Below are 23,861 nucleotides of genomic sequence, written 5' to 3'. Positions count from 1 at the left end.
GACGTGGGAAGAGGCCGGGCATGTTGCTTTTTGACAGCAGAGCCTCTTGCTCCAGCGTAAACAGTAAGTAGGTCCCCCTGTCCTCAGGCAGGGGAGAGCTTAGCTTGATTTCCATTCGAGAGGTCGAGAGGTCGGCCCTGTCAGGGCGGAAGGAATATCGGGTTTCCTTAGAGAACAAAGCTGTTTATTGGAAAGTGCCTTTTACACAAATAGGACAGCTTCTTTGCCCTTTCTGTAAATTAGTAGAACCACCCATCCGCCTTGCCACTCGCCTGTGGGGCCTGATGTCCTGGGGCCCTGCGCCATCCCTGCCCCCATCTCACCCTCCAGCCCCGACTCTCCCCTCCACGTCCCCCCCTCCACGTCCCCCCTCAGCCACCATGTCTCCACCCCCCATGTGACGGCTCCCCCACGTCTCTCCCTGCTCTGTCTCTCCCCCAGCCCCCCCACGCCTCTCCCTCCGACGTCTCTTCCCGACCTCCACATTCCCCACCACACACACACACACACACACACACGTGCACACACCTCTCCCACCTCCACAGGCTACCTTCCATTGCAGGGGGCCATCCAAGCCCCGCATTTATAGGGGAGAAATGGTTTTGTCTCAGCCAGATTACTGTTTCTAAGGTGCAGGCAGGAGGGGGGCCTAGGGAGCAGTCAGGGCCCCTCTAAGCAGAGTGGCTCGGGCCCCTGCGATGTTCAGGACCTGGGGCATGAGCCAGGCTGGGGCGGGCACCCCCTCCTACTTAGGACCGGTGGAGCCTCTTGAGAAACACGGGATGTGTGGTGGCCCAAGACAGGAGGACAGGACGGCCTGGGCTGGGCTGCAGCGCTGCAGATGGGGAGCAGTGGGGAGGGGCGGGGAGGGCCAGGGGCCTGGCCCGGAGCCTCGGCAGGCTGACCAGCTCATCCCGGGTTCACCAGGAAGCCCTCGGCCCTGGGCAGACCAGATGGTCACCGCCATCACTCCTCTGTGATTTCTTGCCCCTGGGAAGCTGGGACGTAGACGAGGGTCTGAGCTAGCATGCCCATTCTCCAGTGCGGCAGACCAGGCCCGAGGGTTCCAGGGCTCACTGTGCTGTGGGCTGTGCGCCCCAGCAGGCCACCAGGCTGGTTGTCCCTGAGGGCGGGGGTCCCTGAGGTTGTGCATGCCTTGCCCTGAGCACAGCGGGCCTCATGAAGGCCACCACCTCTGGAGTTCCCTGGGGTTGCTGTGACCGTGACCACAGACTCCCACTTACGCTCTGACTCTGGGAGTCTGCAGCCTCACGTGGGTCTCCCAGCTGTGGGCAGGGCTGGCCCCGACCGGAAGCTCCAGGGGAGACTGTGTTCCCGCCTTTTCCAGTTTCTGGGGCAGCGCGTCCGTGGCTCGCGGCCCTTCCTCCATTGTCAAAGCCAGCAGTGCCACAGTGCACCTCCCTCTGACCGCAGCTGGGAAAGGCCCCTGGCTTCTAAGGACCCCTGTTAGCACACTGCGCCCATCGGGTCACCTATCGTGCCGAGATCCTTAACCCCGTCTACAGTTCTCTGCTGCCGTGTCAGGCTCCGCGCTCACAGGTCTGGAGCTAGGACCTGGGCATCTCCGGGGACTGAGGTTCTGCCAAACATACCCCTGTTCACTTTTTTTTTAATTAAAGATTTTATTTATTTATTTGACACAGAGAGACACAGCGAGAGAGGGAACACAAGCGGGGGGAGTGGGAGAGGGAGAAGCAGGCCTCCCGCGGAGCAGGGAGCCCGATGCGGGGCTCGATCCCAGGACCCTGGGATCCTGACCTGAGCCGAAGGCAGACGCTTAACCGACTGAGCCACCCAGGCATGACAAGATGTTTATTTTAACCATAAACATTTAATTCCAGACCTTGTCTTTCTACTTCGTCACTCTTCATCTTCTTTGGATAAACAACCACCAGAATGCATTGCTTCAACAGTGATGCTGCACTGTGGTGGATGCCGTTTTGGAAATTTGTGGGGGGACTTGGGTTGTTCACCGGCTTAGGGAGCCCCATTACCATTTAGAAGGCAGAAGCCAGGCAGGGATGATGGACGTCATGAAAGCACTGGACAGCTCTACCCATTTAAGAGTTGTCCCGTGCAGTCTCCGACCCCCAGCATCTTCCAACAAAGGGTCATTCGGGTTCGAAAATGATCTTTCGGAACCCGACATTGACACCCACGCTCAAGTACTTTTTTTTTTTTTAAAGATTTTTATTTGTCAGAGAGCGGGCACAAGCAGGGGGAGCAGCAGAGGGAGAGGGAGTAGCAGACTTCCCGCTGAGCAGGGAGCCCGATGCGGGGCTCGATCCCAGGACCCTGGGATCATGACCTGAGCCGAAGGCAGACGCTCAACGACTGAGCCACCCAGGCGCCCCCCCCATTCACTTTTATCTGATGTCCCGGCCCCCAGTTAAGTTGCCACTGCAGACATGCCTCGCCTCCCTCCCTCCCTGCCCTGTCACCTGTCAGGAGTCCCCCAGCATCGGCCCTCCGCAGTGGTCCTCCAGGCCTGTCTGACTCTTGTGTTCTGCTCAAGTGACCACTTCTCATGGTTTGCTGGTTGAGGTTTCACTTTTTAAAAACGGTACAGGCTGCACACTTGAACCGTGGTAACTTACAGAACCTGGATACCATCTTCCGTCTGCCCCACTCCCCAGGAAGGACACTTGGAGAGGCCCCCGCCCCCCAGTCGGGAGCCCAGGACCACAAAGCCGCTCCTCCCAGCTGCTTTCTCACTACTAATTCCAGAAGGCCCTTGGAGCACCTGGCAGAACCAGGAGGACGGGGACCAGGGGCAACCCCAAGGCTCGGGCATGACTGGTTTCGGGCCGCCAGCAGTTTGAACTTGCTGGAAGCCTGTGTTTTGCGGAGGGAAGGTCACTTCCTGCCTTGGCGCAGGGGCTCGCAGGAGCGCGCGTGGCCGCTGGCCTCAGCTCTGACCTGTTTTTCCTCTTCGCCCACAGAAGACGGGAGGGGCAAGCTGCGGCCGGCCAAGGCCAAGAGCGACAGGAAGAAGAAGGGCTATGGTCCTCCGCATCCCCACCACCCCCTCTTGCCCCAGCTGCCGCCGCCCCCACCCACCCAGTTCTCTGCCGAGGAGGCGCCCAGACTGCCACCCCCGCTGGAGCCCCCGGCACTGGCCCCGGGCCCCGCGCCAGCTGAAGAGAACCCCCCACCGCCACCTCTCAACGTCGTGCCCCCCGAGGCACCCGGCGAGGAGCCGGAGGTGAAGCCGCGCCCCATCATCCCCATGCTGTACGTGGTGCCACGGCCCGGCACGGGGTGTGACAAGGGCCGCGTGTCCTGCCAGCAGGCCTTTGAGCACTTTGCCCAGAGGGGCCCCACCTGGAAGGAACAGGCGGCCCCCATGGAGCTGACGGGTCCCGAGGAGGAGAGCGGAGCCAGCGAGGTACAGGTGAGGGAGCTGCCGGCGGAGGGCCCTGGGGCCTGGGGGTCCCGCTGCCCCGTGCTCCCACCCCAGCCCTGCTCGTCTGAAACAGCCCCCGCGGCTCATCACAGAAAAAACCCAGTAGCTCCCGGCCATCCCCTTCCAGGGGCCCTCGCACCCACGACCGGAGACACAGGCCGTCCGCTCTGCCCCGAGGGGCCAGGCTCTGCTGTGCCTCCGAACCATGCCCTCCGCACACACTCCCCGTCCCGCTTTCAGGCGCCACCCACGTTCTCCAAACTGAAGATGGAGATCAAGAAGAGCCGGCGTCACCCCCTGGGCAAGCCGCCCACCCGCTCCCCGCTGACCGTGGTCAAGCAGGAGGCCTCGAGTGACGAGGGTGAGGCCCCCAGACCCCCTCCCCCATGCGGAGCGTCAGCCCCAGCGGCCCCTGCTCAGCCGGCAGTGCTCCCCTCAGCCAGGCCCCAGCAGCCCCGTAGAGCCACCCCAAGGCGTGGCCCCCACCCTCATTCGCTCCACTTCCCACCTTGGGGTGCTTGCTTTGCCAAAGCTGGTCCCAGGGCCTAAAACATACACCATGGCCTGTGAGGGACAGGCTGCAGGTCACGGGGGCTCAAACCACAGCCCAAGGCCACGGGTGCCATCTACCTTTGTGTGCCTCAGTTTCCCTATCTGGAAAACGGGGGCTGCCAGTCCTGTGAGGCGTCCTCCCGGGAAGGTGCACGGAGCCAGTGCCTGGAAGGCGTGCCATGTGGTGCCGGGCCCGTGGCGGGTGCCGGGAGTGCCGAGGCTGGGTTATCGCCCGGGGGGCTGTTTGTCCCTGTGGTACCTACCACACAGCGGCTCTTGTGCTCTGCGAGAACCTCTTCTGTCCCTGCCGGAAGCCCCCGCCCCCAGGCCTGGGCTGGCTGCCCCCACGCCCCGCTCCCGTGGCCCCGGTGCGTCCGCATCCCTAGCTGCCCCCAGGCAGGCGAGGACTGTGCCTTCTCCTCTCGCGGGCTCGGGATCTGCTGGGATGCCTGGTGCAGAGTAGGCTTCCGGAGCATTTACAGAGCGGGCCAGCGAGCGAGTGAGCCGAAGGGCATGCCCATGCCCCGTGTGCCGGCCGCACCCCCGCGTCGGGGCTTGAGAAGGGACTCAGAGCTAGAGGCTCGCAGGGCTGGGCGGGCCCGAGGACTACCCTGCGGACGTGTCCTGGCTCTGCGACCCCGGTGCCCGTATGCGGGAGCAGCGCTGCAGCTGCTACCCGGGCCTCGTGACCTGACCTGTGGCCGGGCCGCCCGCTTGGCAGGGCTCCTCCTGGTGGCCCTTGGTGGCCGCGGGGAGGGTGGAACAAACGCGATGTGGAGCTGGGGCCGGGATGCCGCTGAGAGCCGGCAGCACGGGCTCTTGCAGAAATCCTGCTAAGCCAGCATCGGTCTTTCGCGTAAGATGCCTGTGGAGTTTGCAAAGCATCTGGATATCTCCTTTCGTTCTGAATTAGATTTGAGGGCTAGGGCGAGGAGGGGTTCTGGGGGCGCCTGGGATCGCAAGGCCAGAGCCCCCAAGAGCAGGGGGAGCTCACTGGAGGGCCAGACACAGCCGGAGCCCTGCAGGCAGCTAAAGGCTGTTGCATCATTTCCAGAAGGGGCCTCCAAGGCCTCCCCCACCCCCACTCCGCGGGCCCCTTGGGTGAAGCCGCAGCTCTTTGCTGTGAGACCACCGGGAGCCCAGAGCCCAGCATGTGTCCTGGGATCTTTGGTGACAGAAGGCAGGCCCGCAGCTCTTGTCACCTGCAGGGGGCCTGGGCCTGCGTGGGGCCTCCTCAGGCAGAGCAGTCTTGGCCCTTGAGTCAGGCCCAGCCCTGGGGGTCTGCACTGACCTCCTCCTCCCTCTCGGGAGTCCCAGGTCCCAAGCCCAGGACTCCAGGCTCCTGTCTGCTTTCTCTTCCCACCATGCCTTGCTGGCCCAGCGGCTGTGAGGGTTGCGGCCTCAGGAATGAGAACCCCGCTTCTTGGGGTAGCCTCCTGCGGGGCACTGAAGCTCAGCCCCATGTCCTCAGGAAACACAGCAGCGGGACTTCGGGGGGCTGGGGTGTGGCTGGCCGGTACGTGAGGCCAGCAGAGGCCAGCCGCAGCAGGTGACAGGCGAGGTGGGGGCACGTCTGTTTGTGGCCTCTGTCTTGGTCGTGACACTAAGTCCCCGAGTGTGTTGGAGTGACACCGCCCCTCCACTCCCAGCTGTCTTCCTCCCTGGGCTCTGTTGAGCTCGGGGACCTGTCACCATGGATGCTCGCAGCAGTAACGGGCCCACCGGGGTGGGGTGGGTGGGAAGGAAGGTTCCTCTGGGCCTCCAGCCATGCCTAGGTTTCTCTCTGTCCCCTCCCGCCCTCCTGTTTTCCTCTAGAAGCCTTCCCTTTCTCCGGGGAGGAGGACATGAGTGACCCCGAGGCCTTGAGGTCTTTGCTCTCCCTGCAGTGGAAGAACAAGGCTGCCAGTTTCCAGGCCGAGAGGAAGTTCAACGCGGCGGCCGCCCTGACTGAGCCCTACTGCGCCATCTGCACCCTCTTCTACCCTTACAGCCAGGTGAGCGCCGGGCTGGCCGCGGGGGGCGGGGAGGAGGCAGCATCGGTCTGCGCGGGGGCACCTGTCCGCCCCGCCTGATGGAGCCCCGGGGAGGGGGGTGGAGACCAAGAAGCCGTTTGCTGGAGGAGCCACCGTGGGGTCAGTGCCGAGCTTGGCCTGACAGGAGCCCTGGGGGGGCACCGGATAGCCGCAGGGCAATGGGTGCAGGGGAAGCCCTGGGCATTTGGGGTCACATGAAGCCGAAGGCTCCCTTGGAAGGGCTGTAGGGAGAAGCAGAGAGAGCCTGGTATCTGAGTTTTACCAGAGAGGGACTTATCCTGGACCTGAGAGCCAAGGGGCGGACTGGGTCCAGGGCAAGCGCCCTGCCTCACCTAGCGGGACGGACCCCGTGAGGAGCCCCCAAGTGGCCTCTGCCGAGCCAGGCACTTGTTCCGAGCTGGGTCCCGCTCTGTCCCCTGTTTCCCAAGTTGGGGACCTGGCCTCTCCCCGGCCTCTGTCTCATGCTGTCAGCCACCAGGTCCTGCCCACTTAACCTTGTCGCCCCTCCCCCTCATGCTGTCACCCTGACCTGCCTTCTAGCTCTTTCTTCCTCACCTGCCCTGGCAGGAGCCCTTCCTGTCGGTGCCTGACTGAGGCCCGGGCACATGTTCAGGAGGCCACGCCGGTCATGTGCTCCCTGGCTGGAAACCACCAGGCTCACCACGGGCCTCGGACTCGCAGTTTGCCCCCGAAGCCTTCCTCTGCCGTGATATCTGCCCCCCACCACGCACACAGTGACAGCGTGCTCCGTGCTGACCCCCAGGGTCCCAACCACCCACCTACCGGGCCCCCTGTCCTACCAGACAGATTTTTGTTCATTCTTTGAGTCTGCTGAGCTGCCTTCTCTTCCATGAAGCCTTCCTGGACCTGCTGTCCCCGGGCACCCCACCCGCCCCCCAGGCTCTCCCCCCCACCTCTGCTCTTATCCTGCTGTCTGTGTTTATCAGCCCCTGGACTGTGAGTCCCTGGAGGACAGGGCTCAATCTCCAGGCTCCTAGCCTAGTGCCCACTTAGCTGAGCCGCCCTGAGGATTGTGCTCTGAGCCAAGGGCAGCATGCTCGTGTTAAGGGCACTGCTGCTTCGCGCTGCCTGGAGCGCTGTCTCCATGCAGATGTTTGCAGACAAACAGGACAGAACACATGGCTTCTCCAGGCGTGGCCCTCTTTAGTGCTGCTGGGAGTCAGGGTGCTGGGACTGCCGGCCTGAGATGCGAATCTCCTTGAGCCCAGTGGCTAAGTTTCATTGTGCCCACAGCTCCGGTGGGCTCCTGCTGTCAGAGCCCTCGGAGTCAGGGACCAGGCCTCGCTTGTCCCGTGAGGGTGGTCAACGTCGCGCCTGGACATTCTGCCTGTTTGGGAACCAGCCGGTCCCTTAACCCGAGGTGGCGGGCAGGGTGCCTCCGCCAGAGCTCTTCCCTCCCGGGTCAGGGGAGTGCAGAGTCCTCCTACCACTCCTCTGTGGGTGTCCCGAGACAGGCCTGGAGGGTGTGGGACCTGGGTGCCATGGGCAGGACGATTTCATCATGATCTGTTCACGTGATGGGATCTGGGGGACTCAGCAAGGACTGGGGTACGGCCTTTATGGGACATATGTCAGAGGTAGGGAAAACTCTGTGTAGGTTCACAGATAAAACAGTGTCAGGTCATGGTCAGGATCACAAGAACACACAGACCAGGGGTGAAGGGCTGGGGGCCCCTGGTCTTGTGGGCGGGCTGGGCTCCAGAGCACGCATGAGCAGACATCTGGATGTTCCTGGCAGTGGGAACGGCAGTGGGAATGGCACAGGCAAAGGCCCCGGGGCGGGATGGTGCCTGGCTCCTGGGGTGTTGGAGGCCGAGCGAGGAGGCTGGTGTGGTTGGAGCAGAGCGATCGAGGGGCATGAGGGTAGCAGGACAGTGTCTCTGCCAATGTGACCCTAAGTGGGAGGGTTTTCAGTGGGGACGGGACAGGGTCTGGCTGTGTTTGAGGAGGATCTCTTGAGGGCTCTTGGGTCGGGGTTGAGGGCTGGGAGGGTGGGATGGGGCAACTGCAGGGGAGAGTGAGGAGCAGGCCAAGGGGGTATTTGGGGCGGTAGAGGGCAGAGTCAAGGACAGCCATGGTGCCTGGCCTGCTTTGGCCATGTCAGGTGTCCCAGACTCCCCACTGAAGGCAGCCCCCTCCTCCTGCAGTCCCTACAGACCGAGAAGGAGGCTCCCCAGGCCTCCCTCGGGGAGGGTCCCTCGGCTGCTCCTCCTTCCAAAAGTGGCCAGAAGACACGGCCGCTGATCCCCGAGATGTGCTTCACCTCCAGTGGTGAGAACACGGAGCCCCTCCCCGCCAATTCCTACATTGGGGATGACGGGACCAGCCTGCTGATTGCCTGTGCCAAGTGCTGTCTGCAGGTGCATGCCAGTGAGTACTGGGTCCGCGCCGGCGGCCGGGGGGTGGGCAGCTGTGGGCTCCGTGGCCCCCCCGGGTGGCCCCCTGCTTCACCCTCCCTGGGTGGCCACCCTTGGGTCTGCGGAGCCAGCAAGCCCCTTCCCTCCGCGCTGCTGTTTGGGGGCTGTCACAGGACCTGGTGTCACGGGGTGGCCTTCCCCCTGGCCGATTCTGACAGTGCCACTGAGGCCTGTCCTCCCCTCTGGGCAGCAGCAGGAAGAAACGAGGTGCCCGTCACCTCCTTTGAATGCGCTGTGACACTTTTAAACTGCACGCTTTGGGGCAGGAGTCAGGGTAAAGCTGAGATTCTAGAGCGGTCCAGGGGATCCGATCTCTCTCTGCCACAGGCGACCACCCTCTCCCAAAGCCTGAGGGCCCGACTGAGCCTGAGACAAGAAAGTGGATGTCTGCCCCTCTCTCAGGCATGAGGGGCAGCAGATGCGAGCTTGAGCCTCCAGGACGGGAAGGAGGCTTTCTGGAGCTGTTCAGCCCCATGGGCTGCCTAGCAGAGGGAGGCAGCCGTAGGTCTCTATCCAGCCCCTGCAGAGGCCTGCCCAGAGCTCTTCTTGTCCCCTGGCTAGGAGCCCGTTTGCTCTGCCTTGCTGGGCCCAGGTGTGAGGCGTGCTCCTGGGCGGGCAGGCCCCCGGGGGACGGCGGTGCAGGCCCAGGCTGAGCCCACCCTCTGGAGGGGACTGAGTCGGGCTACACAGGCGGGAACGAGCCCAGGGGGCGGGGGGTGGGGGTGGGGCAGAGGCTCAGCATCGTCCTTGACACCGGGCACTAGAGAGAGGTGGAGCCCATTCTTCCTCCAGGAGTCAGGCCCCCACTAGGCCTGGAGCTTGGCTAAGTGCCCCCCAGGGCTCAGAGCAGGGGGCCGGGCTCCGGCTCTCGCACGCTTTGCTGTGCCTCAGGGCCTCTGTGGGGACACAGCAGAAGACCACCTCTCTGCCGCCCTGCTGTCTCCCTGTGTTCCCCCTGGGGCCCATTGGCGCTGGCCACTGCCCACTCCAGGCAGCAGAGCCCGTTGGCCAGGTGACAGTACCCCAGCCGGCCGAGGGTGCTGCTGGATGATAACTCCAGGGCACGGGCTCTTGACCCTCTGCTCCCCTCCTCCACGCCCTCTCCCCATTTCTAAACCAGGACCAAGGTCCTAAGCAAACCTTCATCACCCAGAGCCTCCAATTTCTGGTTTCCTAAGTAGTGATTCTGCCTGAACACAGGGCCCAGCCGGCTCAGCTGTGCCGTCTGAACTGCAGCATCCACGAGGCCCGCTTCGAGTCGTGCACAACTGCGGGATTGCTTTCCTGGCTTGCCAGCCTCCCTGGCCTGCAGAGCCTGGGCAGGGCCTCCTTGACTAGACGAGACTAGAATGGAGACAGCAAGGGCTGCCCGGGCTGAGCAGCCCCAGCAGGGGGCCCTGCTCTCCTTCCCCCTACTTGCGTTCCAAACGAGCCGTTTCCAGACCGTTCCCGCTGCGCGCAGTGGCCTGGATTCAGGGAGAGAGAATGGGGAGAGCAATTGCCCTAAATGCTGCCGCCGAATTCCAGGAGGCCCCATCGGCTCTGCATGCGGCCTGGCAACAGATGCCGCCTCGTCTCAGCTGCCCCCTCCCCTGTCTTGCAGGTTGCTACGGCATCCGCCCCGAGCTGGTCAATGAGGGCTGGACGTGTTCCCGGTGCACGGCCCACGCCTGGACTGCGGTAACTCACCCCTGCAGCTGGGTGGTGCTCTGAAAGCCTTTGAGGCCTGGGGAGGAGCTGGGCCTGGGACCCAGGTTCTTCAACCTCGGAAGCGAGGGGGTGGAGCCCGATGCACCCCCCACCCACCCCCGGCCAGTCCCTTCCATGGCCGCTAGTTTGAAATGTAAGCGCTGCAGGCAGAGGCCGGAGCAGGTCCCAGGGCAGAAACCCCCTCACCTTGTGGTTGTCTGGTTCCCGCAGGAGTGCTGTCTCTGCAACCTCCGGGGAGGAGCCCTGCAGATGACGACCGACCGGAGGTGGGTGGCGGGGGCTCCTCCTGGGTGTGTGGCCTCAGGCCTTGAGGCATGTGGGGGGACCAGGAGGAGCCGCTGGCCCAGAACATCCCTTAAGGTCCTGTAAGCCCCAACTGGCTGGCGGCACTGGCGGGGGCGGGGGGGGGGGGGACAGCAGCTACGAGATGACCCCAGGGCCCAGGGTGGGGTGCACCTGTGAGTCCTGACCCCAGCCTGCCCCCGCCGCCCCCACCAGGTGGATCCATGTGATCTGTGCCATCGCCGTCCCCGAAGTGCGCTTCCTGAACGTGATGGAGCGCCACCCCGTGGACATCAGCGCCATCCCCGAGCAGCGGTGGAAGCTGGTAGGTGCCCCGGCATCATGCCCCCGGGGGGGTGCAGGGTGGCTGCCCGGTCGCCAGATGCCTCTGATTGGAGTTTGGCCAAACCGATCTCTTTTCGGAGGTGCGGCAGGTCCCTGGCTTCCGGGGTCTCTGTGCAGAGGCAGAGTGCAGCGTGCAGCTCGTGCGTTCCCGCGTGGGGGAGGCTGCCCTCGCTCTGCCCCGGGCTTGTCTGATTACCGTGAGCCCCGCACTCTGACAAGCCTCCCGGTGCCACGGCAGCCCCTCATGCGGCCGGCAGAGCATGCGCTTGCTCGTGGTGCGTGACTGAGCGTTACACGCCCTGAACCGCGCCCCCCCGCCCCCGCAGCCACCCTCCTGCTCTCTGCGTCCTGGAGTTTGACTCTGAGTGGGGTCACGCGGGACGTGTCCTTCTGGGCCCTTCCCTCTCGCTGTGCGTAACATCGTCCGGGCCCGGCTGTGTGGTTGCCAATGGCAGGATTTGCTTCTTTCTGTGGCCGAGTAGTAGTCCACCGTGTGGACACGCCACATCTCTCTCCGTTCCTCCGCTGGTGGACACGTGGCTGTTCCTATGTCTTGGCCGCTGTAGACAGTACTGCCGTGAACACGGGATGGCACATGCCTCCCTGAGGTGCTGTTTTCATTTCCTTGGGTCAGCACCCTATGGTGGAATTCCTGGATCGCATGGTGGTTCTAGATTTTTTAACTTTTTTTTTTTTAAGTAATCTCTATACCCCACTCAGGGTTCGAATGCACAACCCTGAGACCAAGAGTTGCATGTTCTACCAACTGAGCCAGCCAGGCGCCCCTGGTGGTGGTTTCTCTGACTTTCTGAGGCACCTCCGTCCTGTTCGCAGAGTGGCTGCTCCAGCTTGCATTCCCACCAACAGTGCATAAGGGTTCCCCTTTCTCCGCATCCTCGCCAACATTTGCTGGTTTTGGTGTGGTTGATTTTAGCCATTCTGACAGGCGTGAGGCAGTATCTCGTTGTGGTTCTGGCTTGTATTTCCCTGACGATGAGGGACAGTGAGCATCTTTCCGTGTGCCTCTTGGCCACCTATCTATATGTCTTCTTAGAAAAATATCTGCTTAGGTCCTTTGCTAATTTTTAAATTGGCTGCTTAGGTCCTTTGCTAATTTTTAAATTGCTGCTGCTGAGTTGTAGGAATTCCGTAGCTGCCCCTCTGGATGCACACGGCACTTCCCTCTGCAAGGCCTCGGGTGGAGTGTGGCCTCGAGGGGCTCCCGCCTCCTCCTCTCACCAATAATGGTCACCCTGGGGGAGCCTTGGGGACAGCAGGCCGAGTGGGCAGAGTGTGACGGTGAGCAAGCCGCTGGCCGGCCACGTGACTTTGGACAGCTCCCTTGGCCTCCGTGTACCTCGGCCTTCCCGTCTGTATGGTGGGCCGCTCGTGGCCTCCTGCGTGGCCAATGGTAACTGGGCCCGGCCGTCTGGCGCTGGCTGGGCCATCTGAGCACCAGCTCCTGCTCTCAGGCCCCTCTTGCCGTGACCTCATCATTGCTTTGCCGTGGAAACGCATGGGGGACTCTGCCAGGCTCTCTCGTGGCACCTGACAGCATCTGGCTGCTTTTCCCAGCTTGTTGGTTTCCCGGCTGCCAGGGCATTCCAGGGGTGCTGTTCCTCCAGGCTGTGGGCGGGCCGGAGGCAGAGAGGGCTTCGGCCAGTGGGCCTTTCGGGGAGTCCTGTGGGGACGCGGTGCTCAGAGCCCACAGGTGTGGGGCCCCCTGGCAGGGCTGAGTGGCCAGCTGGAGGAGCCCGTGTGGGAGGGGCGGGGGGCCTCGGCCAGGGGGTGTGGGGCGGCCGGCACCAGCCCTGCCCGGTGCGGACAGGTGATTAGGAAGAGGCCGGTGGCCTGCAGGTGACTCCTCCAGGAACGCGGGTGTAAAAGGCTTCATTATTCAGGTGGAGTGATGGCGCGGTGCACGGTGCCTGTGATAGATCCTCCCTCCCAGGCGCTTTATGGATCATCTGACATTTCCAGCTTGCAGCCTCTTCATTACCAGCACTTGTAACGATGAATTAAAAATCCTTATACACGAGGCTCACTTGTACTTCCTAATGGAGCCTCACAAGGAAGCCAGCAGTTAACTCCTGCTTGCCCAGCCGCCCGCCCACCTTCCAGAGCCACATGCTGGCCACAGGCTCAGGGATGGTCACTCCTGGTCATCCGTCCGTCTGTCCCCATGACTACCTGACCTCTGGCCCTGGGCGCTGCAGGTGTCCTGGCTAGCGGGGGTGGCCCTGTCCATGCCGTGGCCGAGCCCAGATTGCGCCCATGCTCCCCCCGTCACCAGGCTGGGATGATCCCCGGAAGAACTTCAAGGTCTGGTGGGGACTCCTGAGTGGGAAAGATCAGTTTGTGGGGGGCACGGCTGGCTGGGGGCAGGCGCTTGGAAATCAGTTCTGCCCTCTTGTTGGCCCTGCTTCGAGGTGGAGGGGCTCACCTCAGTCAGTACGAGGGGGGAGGGCAGGCATTTCCCAAAGCAGGTTGATGGGTGGGCGTGAGGGGCAGGCTGAGGACATGGGACCTGGTGTGTGTATGTGTGGTGGGGGGTGGGTGTCTGCAGGTGGGAGCAGCCTCCCCGGCCAGCGTCACCCCCACCCGTGGCCCCTGGCTCCCCCAGACCGCTGCTCTCCACTAATGTCTGCTGCCCCCCCCTGCACACCCTTCTGCAGCCTCCAAGGGAGACCCAGATGCCCAGCACCAGGGGCTCCTGACAGATGGCACGGCGGGGGCCTGGCCCGCATTCTGACTGATGGGGAAGCTCAGAATGAGGGGTCGCCACCCACGGGCTGAAATGTTTTGTGCTGTCAGGCGTAGCCGTCGGGGTCCCCTGGGTCTCCACCGTAGGGTCGGCCCGGCTCTAGCCCGGCTGTGGCTGGTGCAGCGGGACTGCTCGGCGCCCCACTGGCTTGGTGGCGGGACCTCCGCTCCTTGCGCTGGGGCTGCTCCCTGCCTCCCTGCGCCTTCCCGTCGGCGCGCACTGGAGGGTTAATGCCGCTCCCGCCTGTGGTGTCCGCGCCTGTCCCCGCAGGCTGGTGGGGATTAGGTATTGACAGTTTAATAATGAGATCTCATTGCCATCGATCGGCGTTGGGTGCCGTTCCTGTGGCGCCCTTGGCTGCGCTGCGTATCTGGCTTTTGAACGTGGTTTACAGAGCGATAAAGGCCCGCTTAGTAAATGCTCAGAGTGACAGCACGTGGCGGGGTAGGGCTGTCCCACAGCCTGGACCAGGGTGGGGGGGCGGTGGGGAGCAGCTTCGTGGAGGAGGCAACCCCCCACGGTGCCTTATATTCAAAATGAAGGTAGAATTCCCAATTTTAGTAGCTTTTAGTACATTCCCAGAGTTGGGCAACCATCACCATGATCTAGTTCCAGAACATTCCATCTCCCCAAAAAGGAGCCCCATCCCTTCCCCTCTCCCCAGCCCCCATTTCTGCGAGCCCCCTTCCCGTCCACGGATGAGCCTGTTCTGTGCGTGTCACACACGTGGACTCACACCCCGTGTGGCCTTCTGCGTCTGGTTCCCTCCCTGAGCGTCGTGGGCTCTGGGTCTGTCCCCGGGTCAGCGCATGTGGGCTCGCAGCTCGGGGACGTTCCCGTGGCTGGCTCTTCAGTGACTGTCCCAGGCAGCCCTGCCGAGAGGGTGTGTGGAGAAGAATCCGGAAGTGCTCCTGGGGGAGGCCGCTGGCTGGGTTTGGGGGACCCCCGGTGCCTCCCCCCACGCCAGCCGCGGGGGCCACTGCCTTGCAGCCCCAGGTCTCGACGGCCTTTCCGGGGAGACCTCCCAGCCCGGCTTCGTCTGTGTCCCCCCAGAAGTGCGTGTACTGCCGGAAGCGGATGAAGAAGGTGTCGGGAGCCTGCATCCAGTGCTCCTGTGAGCACTGCTCCACGTCGTTCCACGTGACCTGCGCCCACGCCGCCGGGGTCCTCATGGAGCCGGACGACTGGCCTTACGTTGTGTCTATCACCTGCTTCAAGCACAAGTCAGGGGGCCACAGCGTGAGTGCCCCGCCCGCCCGCCCCGCCCCGCCCCGCCCCGCCCCGCCCGCCGCCGCCCGCCCCGCCCCGCCCGCCGCCGCCCGCCCCGCCCCGCCCCGCCCCGCCCGCCGCCCGCCCCGCCCCGCCCCGCCCGCCGCCGCCCCGCCCCGCCGCCGCCCCGCCCCGCCCCGCCCGCCGCCGCCGCCCGCCCCGCCCCGCCCCGCCCGCCGCCGCCCCGCCCCGCCGCCGCCCCGCCCCGCCCCGCCCGCCGCCGCCCGCCCCGCCCCGCCCCGCCCGCCCCCGCCCCGCCCGCCGCCGCCCCGCCCCGCCCCGCCCGCCGCCGCCCGCCGCCGCCGCCTGCGCGCTCACGCGGCCCTGTGCCCGCCGCCCACAGGTGCAGTTCCTGAGGGCCGTGGCCTTGGGCCAGATGGTCATCACCAAGAACCGCAACGGCCTCTACTACCGGTGCCGGATCATCGGCACCAGCACGCAGACCTTCTACGAAGTGAACTTCGACGACGGGTCCTACAGCGACAACCTGTACCCGGAGAGCATTACCGTGAGCGGCGCGGGGCGGGCGCGGGCGGGCGGGGGCGGGCGCGGGCGGGCGGCTGCCGAGGCCCCCTGCAGGGGAGGCGCCGCCCGGTTCTGCCGACACAGAGCAGAGAGCAGCCGGTGCTAGGCGATTCTGCAGCCGGCGCCCCCGCCCCGTGCCCCCGCGCTCGCCTGAGAGTGCGGGCCCGGCATGCGCCCGGCCTCCTCGCCGCCAGCGCCCAGCACGGAGCACGGCTGAGCACGGCTGAGCGGCCGGCCGAGGCGTGGGGAGGCGCCGGGGCTCTCACCTCCCGCCGTCTTCTTCCCCTGCAGAGTCGGGACTGTGTCCGGCTCGGACCCCCGCCCGAGGGGGAGTTTGTGGAGCTGCGGTGGGCGGACGGCAGCCTGTACAAGGCCAGGTTCATTTCCTCTGTGACGAGCCACGTGTACCAGGTGAGCGGGCGCCTGCCCTGGGGGCGGACGGGCCGTGGGGCCCTGGGCAGCTCCCGTCTGCCCCACGTAAACGGTCAGGGCTTGTCACGCCTTTCAGCTGGAAGGGGCCTCAGTTGTTCGCAGTTTTTCTCATAGGCCTGTCTTCCCACTTGCGTGTGTGGGAAGCAACATACGTGACGTGAAATTTACTGTGCTGAGCATTTTTAAGTGTACGGTTCGGTGCCCTGATATTTTATTTAATCTGGATGGTTGTGAGTTTCTTCCCACGAGTGTGGAAGAGAAATCACTTAGTAGCCTGAAGTCTTGGAGGAAAATCACCCACATTCCAGCCGCCAAAGTCGGCGGCTGCTCATCCTCAGCTGTTCTGCTTTCTGTCGTGCTCGCCGGCACCCATATTTCTCTATATCGCACCCCTACGCCCCTTTTCCTCTCGCTGCCCTTCCTTGAGTGGGGACGCCCCACAGCGGTGCCCCTCGGCGGGAGGCCACCCCTGAGCACTGCATCCCTTTGCAGGTGGAGTTTGAGGACGGGTCTCAGCTGATGGTGAAGCGTGGGGACATCTTCACTCTGGACGAGGAGCTCCCCAAGAGGGTCCGGTCGCGGCTGGTAAGTGTGTGGCCGAGCCAGGTGGGGGCGCTGCCACCAGAAGCCCTTTGTGGTCCTCAGGGAAGCGGCCCATCCGAAAGGCCTCGGCCTCCCCTTCGTCCTGCTCCCCGGGAGGGAACCTGGTCAGTGGCGGGAAGGACGGGTTGCAGGGCTGGTGACAGCCCCGCCAGGAGGAGGCAGACCCGCAGGAGCCCGGCCCCGGCCACTGTGCTCCACGGCGGCCGCCTGAACACACAGTCCAATCTCCGACGCTGGCGGCGCCAGCAGAAACGCTTTGGCAAAGCTCGTCCCTTTTCAGAGGGAACAGTGAGTCCCAAGGTGGAGGGACGGTGACTGGCCTTTTTTCCCGGGCCTTCTGCGGTTCTCTTTCTTCCGTGTTTAATCCAAAGGCAAGGTTTTGAAGCGCAGGCGGCTGTGGCGGTCGCTGAACGAGCTCCCAGTGAGAGCAATGCGGGTCGCCCCGCTGACCTCAGGCTGGAGGCTCCCGCGGGGAAGGATGGGGCTTGCCCGACGCAGCCAGGCTGGGCTGCTCCTCCTAGCCGCCATCGGGCCGGACAGACGAGGCTCGGGCCGCCCCCTGTCCCCGGGCCCTGCCTGCTGGGAGGCTCACACGCAGGACTGGGGGTTCACGCAGAGACAGGAGCGCTGAGCAGCCACCCCTGGCGACCAGTGTCACTCTCAGAAGGTCACTGGATGAGGGACCGTGGCGCAGGGCCTTTGGCCCCCAGCAGGGTGGGCATGTGCCCCCACCGGGTGCCCGAGCGGAGCCCCCCGGTCAGTCTGTCGGGGCTGCTTACGGTACAGGCGGCGTTGCTCGCAGTTCTGGAGGCTGCACCTCTGAGGTCAAGGTGTGGGCAGAGTGGATGGCGGGGGACCGCGGCTTCCGGTTCACGGACACCTCCTTCTGGGGTCCCCTCGTGGCTGGAGGGAGAGGGAGAGCTCCGTGGGGTCCTTGTGATTAAAAGGCACTGACCCCATTCCCGGGGGCCCCCACCTCTGATACCGGCACCTCGGGGGTAGGGCTTGGACAAATGGATCTGAGGGGACGCAGCCCGTGGGTCCGCAGCCGCCCGCTGCCGCGCTAACCTGTGTGCTGTCTGGTCTCTGCAGTCGCTCAGCACGGGGGCACCTCAGGAGAACACCTTCTCGGGGGAGGAGGTGAAGGCCGCCAAGCGCCCGCGGGTGGGCACCCCGCGCGCCCCCGAGGACTCAGGGCGGAACCCGGACTACCTAGCGTTCATGGAGAGCCTCCTGCAGGCGCAGTGCCGGCCCGGGGGCCCCTTCTAGGACAGCCGGCCGCCCGGCGACCCCTCGGCCCAGCAAGGCAGGCGGCGGCGGGCCCTGGCGTTTGCTTGCTGTGAATCCCGTCCTCGCCTCCCCCGGCCCCGAGAGGCTACCTCCACGCGCGGCCGCCCCGCTCTGCGGCGACAGGAGCGAGCAGGATGCCGGCCCGCGGCCCGGACTCAGGGAGCAGGGCCACGCGGGCTCTGGGGGGGCCGGCTGGGGACTCGCGCCACCCCCACGACTCAGATTCGTAAACCATGTCAGCTCTTCTTCTCGAAAAGGTGCTACTGCATTGCCTGCCTCCTGAGCAGCCTTTGAGATTGTGACTTCTGTACATACATCACCTTTGTGAGGCTCTTTCTATAAATACCTATTGTTTAAAAAAAAACACACGCGAGAAAAAAAGGAAAACAGAGACCAGGAAAAAAAATCCCCAAAGCTGTTTTCTAGATTTGTGGCTTTAACAATGAAACAAAACAAAAATGTTCTTTTTCTCAGAACCGAGATACGCCGAGGGAGATAAAAGCATCTCGTTTTTTGTTTGTTTGTTTGTCGTTTTAAAACCTCGCTGGTCTCGGCGAGCGGCAGGGAGGTAGGTGCCTGGGAGGCCGGGCAGGGTCAGGGACGTGTGTCGAGGCCTGTCCCTCCTCCCCCCAGACTTGGCGAAGGCCTGGGCGGCTGGTACCGTCTCCTTGGCCAGCGCCAGCCCCGTGGCTCTCTGCGCCGACGGGAGGAGGCCGGCCGCGCCCTTTGGGGGTCCCGGAGCCCCCCTCTGGTCCGCGCACGCCTTCACAAAATAAACACTCTCTCTTCTGGTTTGCTCCATCTTTTGCTTCTTCCCCTCGTGAGAACCACTGCACGGCTGCGGCCTCCAGTGCTTGCAAAAGGGCTTGGTGCCCACGGAGTGTCCCCAGCACCGCCCGGGCCTCCCGTGGCCCTCCCAGCGGGTGCGTGGCTGGCTGCCTGTGGCCGTCTGGGGAGGGGCGACGCGGGGCCACGCAGGCCTCCCGGGTGGCCCGAGTCCGGCCGTTTCCCTGTGTGGGCGAGGCCTGTGTCCCCGGGCTCTGGCCACCCAGGTGCCCCACGTGCGCAGGACGCCCGCCTTGGACCCCTGTGTCCCGTTTGGAAAGCGTGGATTTGTATGTCTGGGGGACAGCAAGAGAGAACCAGACCCGCCTCCTGAGAGCAGGGGGTCGGATTTATGAGAGCGTGCCTGCGAGGGGCTTGGGACCCCCGCCCCCCGCTGTCCTGCCCTGGGCCCGACAGCATAATTTTGCTTGTGTAAAAAAAAATTAAAAAAAAGAGCGTTCTGATGGCTACCAGGCCAGAAAGAACTATTATAAGGAGAACGGAAAGAATGTAAATGAGCCGAGAACCTTTCATTTGCTTGATGGGGGGCGGGGGGCAGGTGCCCTGGAGCAGGGCGGGGGCGGGAGGCCCAGAGGGGAGCCAGCGGGGATGTGGGGGTTCCCCTCTGCATGCAGCAGCTCCGCCCGATGCGGCACTGTGTTCATATGTAGTTTGAAAATGCTATTTATATTGTAAAGAGAACAAAAAGCGGGCTGGCCCTCTGGGTCAGGGGGGTGGGGGCCAGACCCGGGGGGGTCTTTCTGGGTCGAGGGTGACTGACGTGCAGACAGGCCGCGGCTCAACAGAGGGGAAAAGCCCATCTCCCCACAAAGGTATATCCGTGTCTATGTACAAAAACGAAAAACAAAACCCACCCACCCTGATTTTTCTCCCACCCGAGATTAAGGATGCGCTGTATTTTTGCCTAATTTCCCCTGCCTCTAGGTTCATAATGAATTAAAGGCTCGTGAGCACTGCGAATTACAGCTCGCTGTCGTGGCGGTGTCTTCATTTCTGGGTGGGCGCCGGGAGGCGGGAGGGCGGTCTCCCCGCAGGGGGGTGGGGGGCAGGCTGCCTGCTTCCAGACAGAGCCGAGGGGAGGCCTCCCCAGGGCGCGGCAGGGTGGGAATGCGGCCTGGCCCCTCGGCTCCTGCTCCCGGCCTCCTAATGGAGGCAGTTCTTCCCCAGCCCACGGCTGTCACGGCTTGTGTCCCCGCAGACCCCTCCCCGGAGGCTGAGTCGGGCTCCACTCACAGGCAGGCTGGGGGCAGCGGTGGCTGGGGGCAGCAGGTCCCCTCTGAAAGACAACTCTCTTTGACCCCTTGCTTGTCTGGGGCCAGTGGCAACCCTCCCCCTGCCCTCCTGACCACCCGGTTCCAGTGCGTCTGAGCCAAGGAACATGCCAGACCACGGGGGTCTCCCAGGCCTGGGATGAGACGGGGCCCCTTCCCCTCATGAATGTGCCACTCATCCCGCAAGTCCTGGGCGTGTGGCACCAGTGAGGCCGGTCTGATTCCTGCCCTCGTGGAGCCGACAGGACTGGGAGAGGCAGCCAGTAAGTATGGCTCGTCAGGTGAGGTAGGAAGAGCAGAACGGGGAGAAAGGTGGTGTGTTCACACAGGGAGTCTTGAAGGAGATGATGGAGTGTCAGCAGGCATGGTCCGTGCAAAGGCCCTGGGGCAGGACCAGGCCTGGCGTGTTGGAGGAAGAGCCAGGAGGCCTGTGTGGCTGGAGCAGAGTGGGGGAGGGAGAGAGAGGAGGGGAGGACAGGGAGGGGATGGGGACGTGTCGTGCAGGGCCTTAGGGACCCCAGGGAGGACTTGGGCTTTTCCCTTGAGGGAGGAGGGAGCCCTGAAGGGCTGTGGGCCAGGAAGGGCAGACCTGACTGGGGTGCTCATGGGCACCCTCTGGTGGCCGCTATGGGGAGGCCGGCGGGGGGGTGGGTGGGCCGTGAAGGCGGGACTGCGCTGAGCACCTGGGAAGGTGGTTTTGCCACAAACTGGGATGGGGCAGCCAGGGGCGGGGGAGACCAGCTTAGACCCGAGTGAAGACCCTGCATGAAGACCCACGACTGAATGCACCAGTCTGGGCACCGGGGAGGGTGGTCCAGGGGCCCCTTAGGAGATACCAGCGGGCGGGTGATGTATTTACTGGACATTCGAGGCGGGGACCTGGGACTGGGCCCTGAGGAGCTGGTGCAGGACAGTGGGGGCGAGCAGCCAGTGACCTGGGGACCCCAGACGGGGGGTGCCCATCTCTGGGCCTCGGTTTCCCTCCCCAGTGTGGGTGTCCTTGCAAGGTGGTTGTACCCTAAGCAGCAATTTCCTTTGATAAAATCTTCTGGCCACCACAACCCTCATTCCACTTCTCACATCCTCCTCTTCAGGGAGCCCCTGCCTCCAGCATCCTCTCAATAGCTCCAGGACTCCGTTTCCCCATCTGTTACAGGGAACTCCGTGGCCCTGACTGGACAGGTCAGCATCGTCCCCGGGGGAGGCTCCCAGGGGCCTGGCAGGCACGCTCTGTTCTCAGCCCCGGGGAGGGGGGCCGCTGAGCCAGGTGGCCTGGCGTGGCCACAGAGGGCCCACTGCCACCCCCACTCCGATGTGCAGCCGTGCAGAGCCCATGGGGGTCCGGGGGGCCCCGGGTGTTGGGGCCTGTGCCGGGCCCTGGAAAGAAGCCCGAGGACCGGGGAAAGAGCTGCTGCTTCTCAGAGTTTGGGGTCCAGGAAGGCGGGGGAACCACAAAACAGCTATGACACGTGCCCCCACGGACCGGAAGAGGCCGAGACGCAGGGTACACTGTCAGGATGTCCGGGAGACCCTGCTGGGAGCTGATGTCTAAAGGATTTGACCCCTCGAGGGACGGCCCATCAGAGAGACTCCGGACAGGTGCACAGCGTGGTGAGTGCACTGCCCTAGGACCAGGCTCGGCAACCAAATCTGGCCTTCCACCTGTTGGGTAAATGAAGTTTTCGTGGCGCACAGCCATGCACTTAGCTGTCCTCTGGGGCGGCTTTTGCCCTACGGGAGCAGAGCGGAGCCGCGGTAGCAGAGACCCGCCCGCCTGCAAAGACAGCAGAAGTCAGCATCTGGTCCCTCACTGAAACGTGCTCATCCCAGACCTAGAGCGCACGGGAGGCTGCAGTCACCACGCCCCCTCCGTGGCTACTACGAGATCGCTCCCCCGTGGGGGCAGCCCGCCCAGCCCAGACCCGTCCCGTCTCTCAAAGGCCCCCAATGAGGCCACCTGTGTCCTAGCCCCCCACTCCCTCCAGGAGCATGGTGGAGAGAGAGACTTGGACCAAAGACCCCTCCGCCCATCCGTCATCCACCTGCTGGGGGGCTCTGGCCTCTAAGCCTCTGCACCCCACCGTGGCCCGTGCCCAAGCTCTGCAGGCTGCCCCCCACCCCCTAAGTCACCACCTTTGGCAGAGAAGGACGGGCCCCCATTGGCCTATGCGGTCTGTGACCCCTGCTGTCACAGTCCGTGGCTTTTATGATGGTGCTGGAACCTCTGCGTGGCCACTCTCCCCCCCCAACCTCGTCGCCAGCCCTCCCCCATGCCCCCAGGCCGCCTGCCACCCTGGTGAGGCCCCTCGGGGACAGAGAGTCACAGCCTCCAGGGAGAGCAGCCTCCCAGAGACCCCAAGGCCCCAGAGGCCGGGCGCAGAAAGCTGCGGGGGGGACGCCTCAGAGTGCTGGGGGACACTCCCGCTGGTGAGCATTATTTATGGGTGAGATTTACTTCGTGCTTTTGCTGTTAACAGAGAAAATAAGAATTATTTGCTGCCACGGGCAGCCCGAGGGGCTACGCAGGGCAGTGGGGGCGAGGCCAGGGACAGTGAGTGCCCAGATGCCTGGCATCCCCTCCGTGTAGCTTCCATCCTGGCCACTCGGCAAGTGACAGGGACAGATGACGCCCTCCCAGCAGCCTGCGCGGGGGAGAGGTGGGAGGGGTCTCTCCCGCTCAGCCCACCAGCCCCAGCACCCCATGCCTATAGAAACACAAAACCCAACATGTGCGTGGGAAATAGGGTGTTTGAAGTCGTTTCTGTGGCACTCGGACCTTCCGAGTGGCCCCTGGACACTCACGGCTCTTTTGTCCCCAGATCAGCTTCCTGGGGTCCTGGTCACCAAGGACCATGAACTGAGTGGCTTAGAACAGCAAACACATATTCTCTCGAAGTCCTGGGGGCCAGTTGTCTGAAATCCTGGTGTCGCGAGGCCCCCTTCCGCCCCCCAGAGGCTCCCAGGGAGGACCCTTCCTGCCTCTCCCCGCTTCGGGGGCCCCAGTGTCCCTAGGCTTGTGGCCGCATCGGCACATGACCGTCTCCCTGTGTATCGGTGTCTTCCCTGCTCTCTGTCTCCCGTGTCTGTCAGCCTTTCTCATGTAAGGGCACCAGGCGTGGGATTTAGGGCCCACCCAGCTAACCAGGATGCTCCCCCCATCTCAAGACCCTAAACTACATCTGCAAAGACACTTTTTCCAAATAAGGTCAGAGGCACTGGGAAGTAGGGCGGGGGCATATCTTTTGGGGGCCCCCCAGCCAAGTCACTCCAGCATTCTATCCTCCACCACAAACCCAATGGTCCTGCTGGGGGATCCCACGACCATCCCATGACCGTCCCCCCACGTGAGTGTGAGCCCCGTGTGTGTAAGGAGCCGCCATGCTGGACCCAGGGCCTGGCAGGTGGATCTTTGAGTCCTGTGTTGGTGGGTGGGCTCTGGAGAGCCTTGGGAGGCCGGGCACCTACAGGGGCAGGTGGGAAAGGGTCCCAAGAAATGGGGCGTGGGAGAGAGTAGCAGGTGAGCGGGCGACCTCTGGGCATGCCCTTCAGAATAGCTCAGACCGACGACACAGTCCTGTGTCACGCACCCCACACGGTAGCTGATTAAAATCCAGGTGTGCTGGGAATCCCGAAATGGAAACCACATGAACTACACGTGCAACAAAGGGTGTTTTGAAACTAGTGTTTTGCCTGGATGCTGTTCGGCTAAAACCAAAGATACCAGGCGCCTGGGGGGCTCAGTCGGTTAAGCGTCTGCCTTCGGCTCAGGTCATGATCCCAGGGTCCTGGGATCGAGCCCCACATCGGGCTCCCTGCTCGGTGGGGAGCCTGCTTCTCCCTCGCCCCCTGCTTGTGCTCTCTCTCTTGTTCTCTGTCTCTCTCTCAAATAAATGATAAAACCTTTAAAATTTTTTTAAAAAACAAAGATACCTGCACAGCAACTCTGCACTCTAGTTAGAAAATCGTGTCCCCGCAGCTTAGCCATCCTGGAGCTGCTTTCTGTAAATACAGAGGTTGGACAAATGGGTAAATTAATGGCACACGATGAGGGCCGGGCCTCTCTCCGTCAGAGAA

At 63.8% G+C, this 23,861-nt stretch overlaps 1 protein-coding gene across 8 annotated transcripts in view; it reads left to right on the top strand.

The window, feature by feature from the left end:
- KDM4B (lysine demethylase 4B) overlaps positions 1-19,481 on the top strand; it is a 135,055-nt gene extending 115,574 nt beyond the window's left edge. For 7 of the 8 annotated variants that reach the window (XM_054505023.2, XM_045863263.2, XM_045863261.2 and 4 more), the window contains 12 exons: positions 2,964-3,415; positions 3,668-3,788; positions 5,795-5,973; positions 8,181-8,403; positions 10,054-10,130; positions 10,371-10,426; positions 10,659-10,767; positions 14,605-14,790; positions 15,164-15,328; positions 15,637-15,756; positions 16,270-16,362; positions 17,473-19,481. In XM_054505023.2, coding sequence (XP_054360998.1) covers positions 2,964-3,415; positions 3,668-3,788; positions 5,795-5,973; positions 8,181-8,403; positions 10,054-10,130; positions 10,371-10,426; positions 10,659-10,767; positions 14,605-14,790; positions 15,164-15,328; positions 15,637-15,756; positions 16,270-16,362; positions 17,473-17,649 — 1,958 coding nt within the window. In that variant the 3' untranslated portion in view covers positions 17,650-19,481. The remainder of the gene's footprint in view (positions 1-2,963; positions 3,416-3,667; positions 3,789-5,794; positions 5,974-8,180; positions 8,404-10,053; positions 10,131-10,370; positions 10,427-10,658; positions 10,768-14,604; positions 14,791-15,163; positions 15,329-15,636; positions 15,757-16,269; positions 16,363-17,472) is intronic. The other variant, XM_045863260.2, reaches the window with a different exon arrangement.
- The last annotated feature ends 4,380 nt before the right edge of the window (positions 19,482-23,861 follow it).

Source organism: Mirounga angustirostris, unplaced genomic scaffold (assembly GCF_029215605.1).
Source record: "Mirounga angustirostris isolate CCGP_5_RB_7025 unplaced genomic scaffold, mMirAng1.0.hap1 SCAF_1, whole genome shotgun sequence".
NCBI classification, from domain to species: Eukaryota; Metazoa; Chordata; class Mammalia; order Carnivora; family Phocidae; genus Mirounga; species Mirounga angustirostris.
Note: the sequence above shows the minus strand (reverse complement) of the source record. Positions and strands in the feature narration are given on the sequence as shown.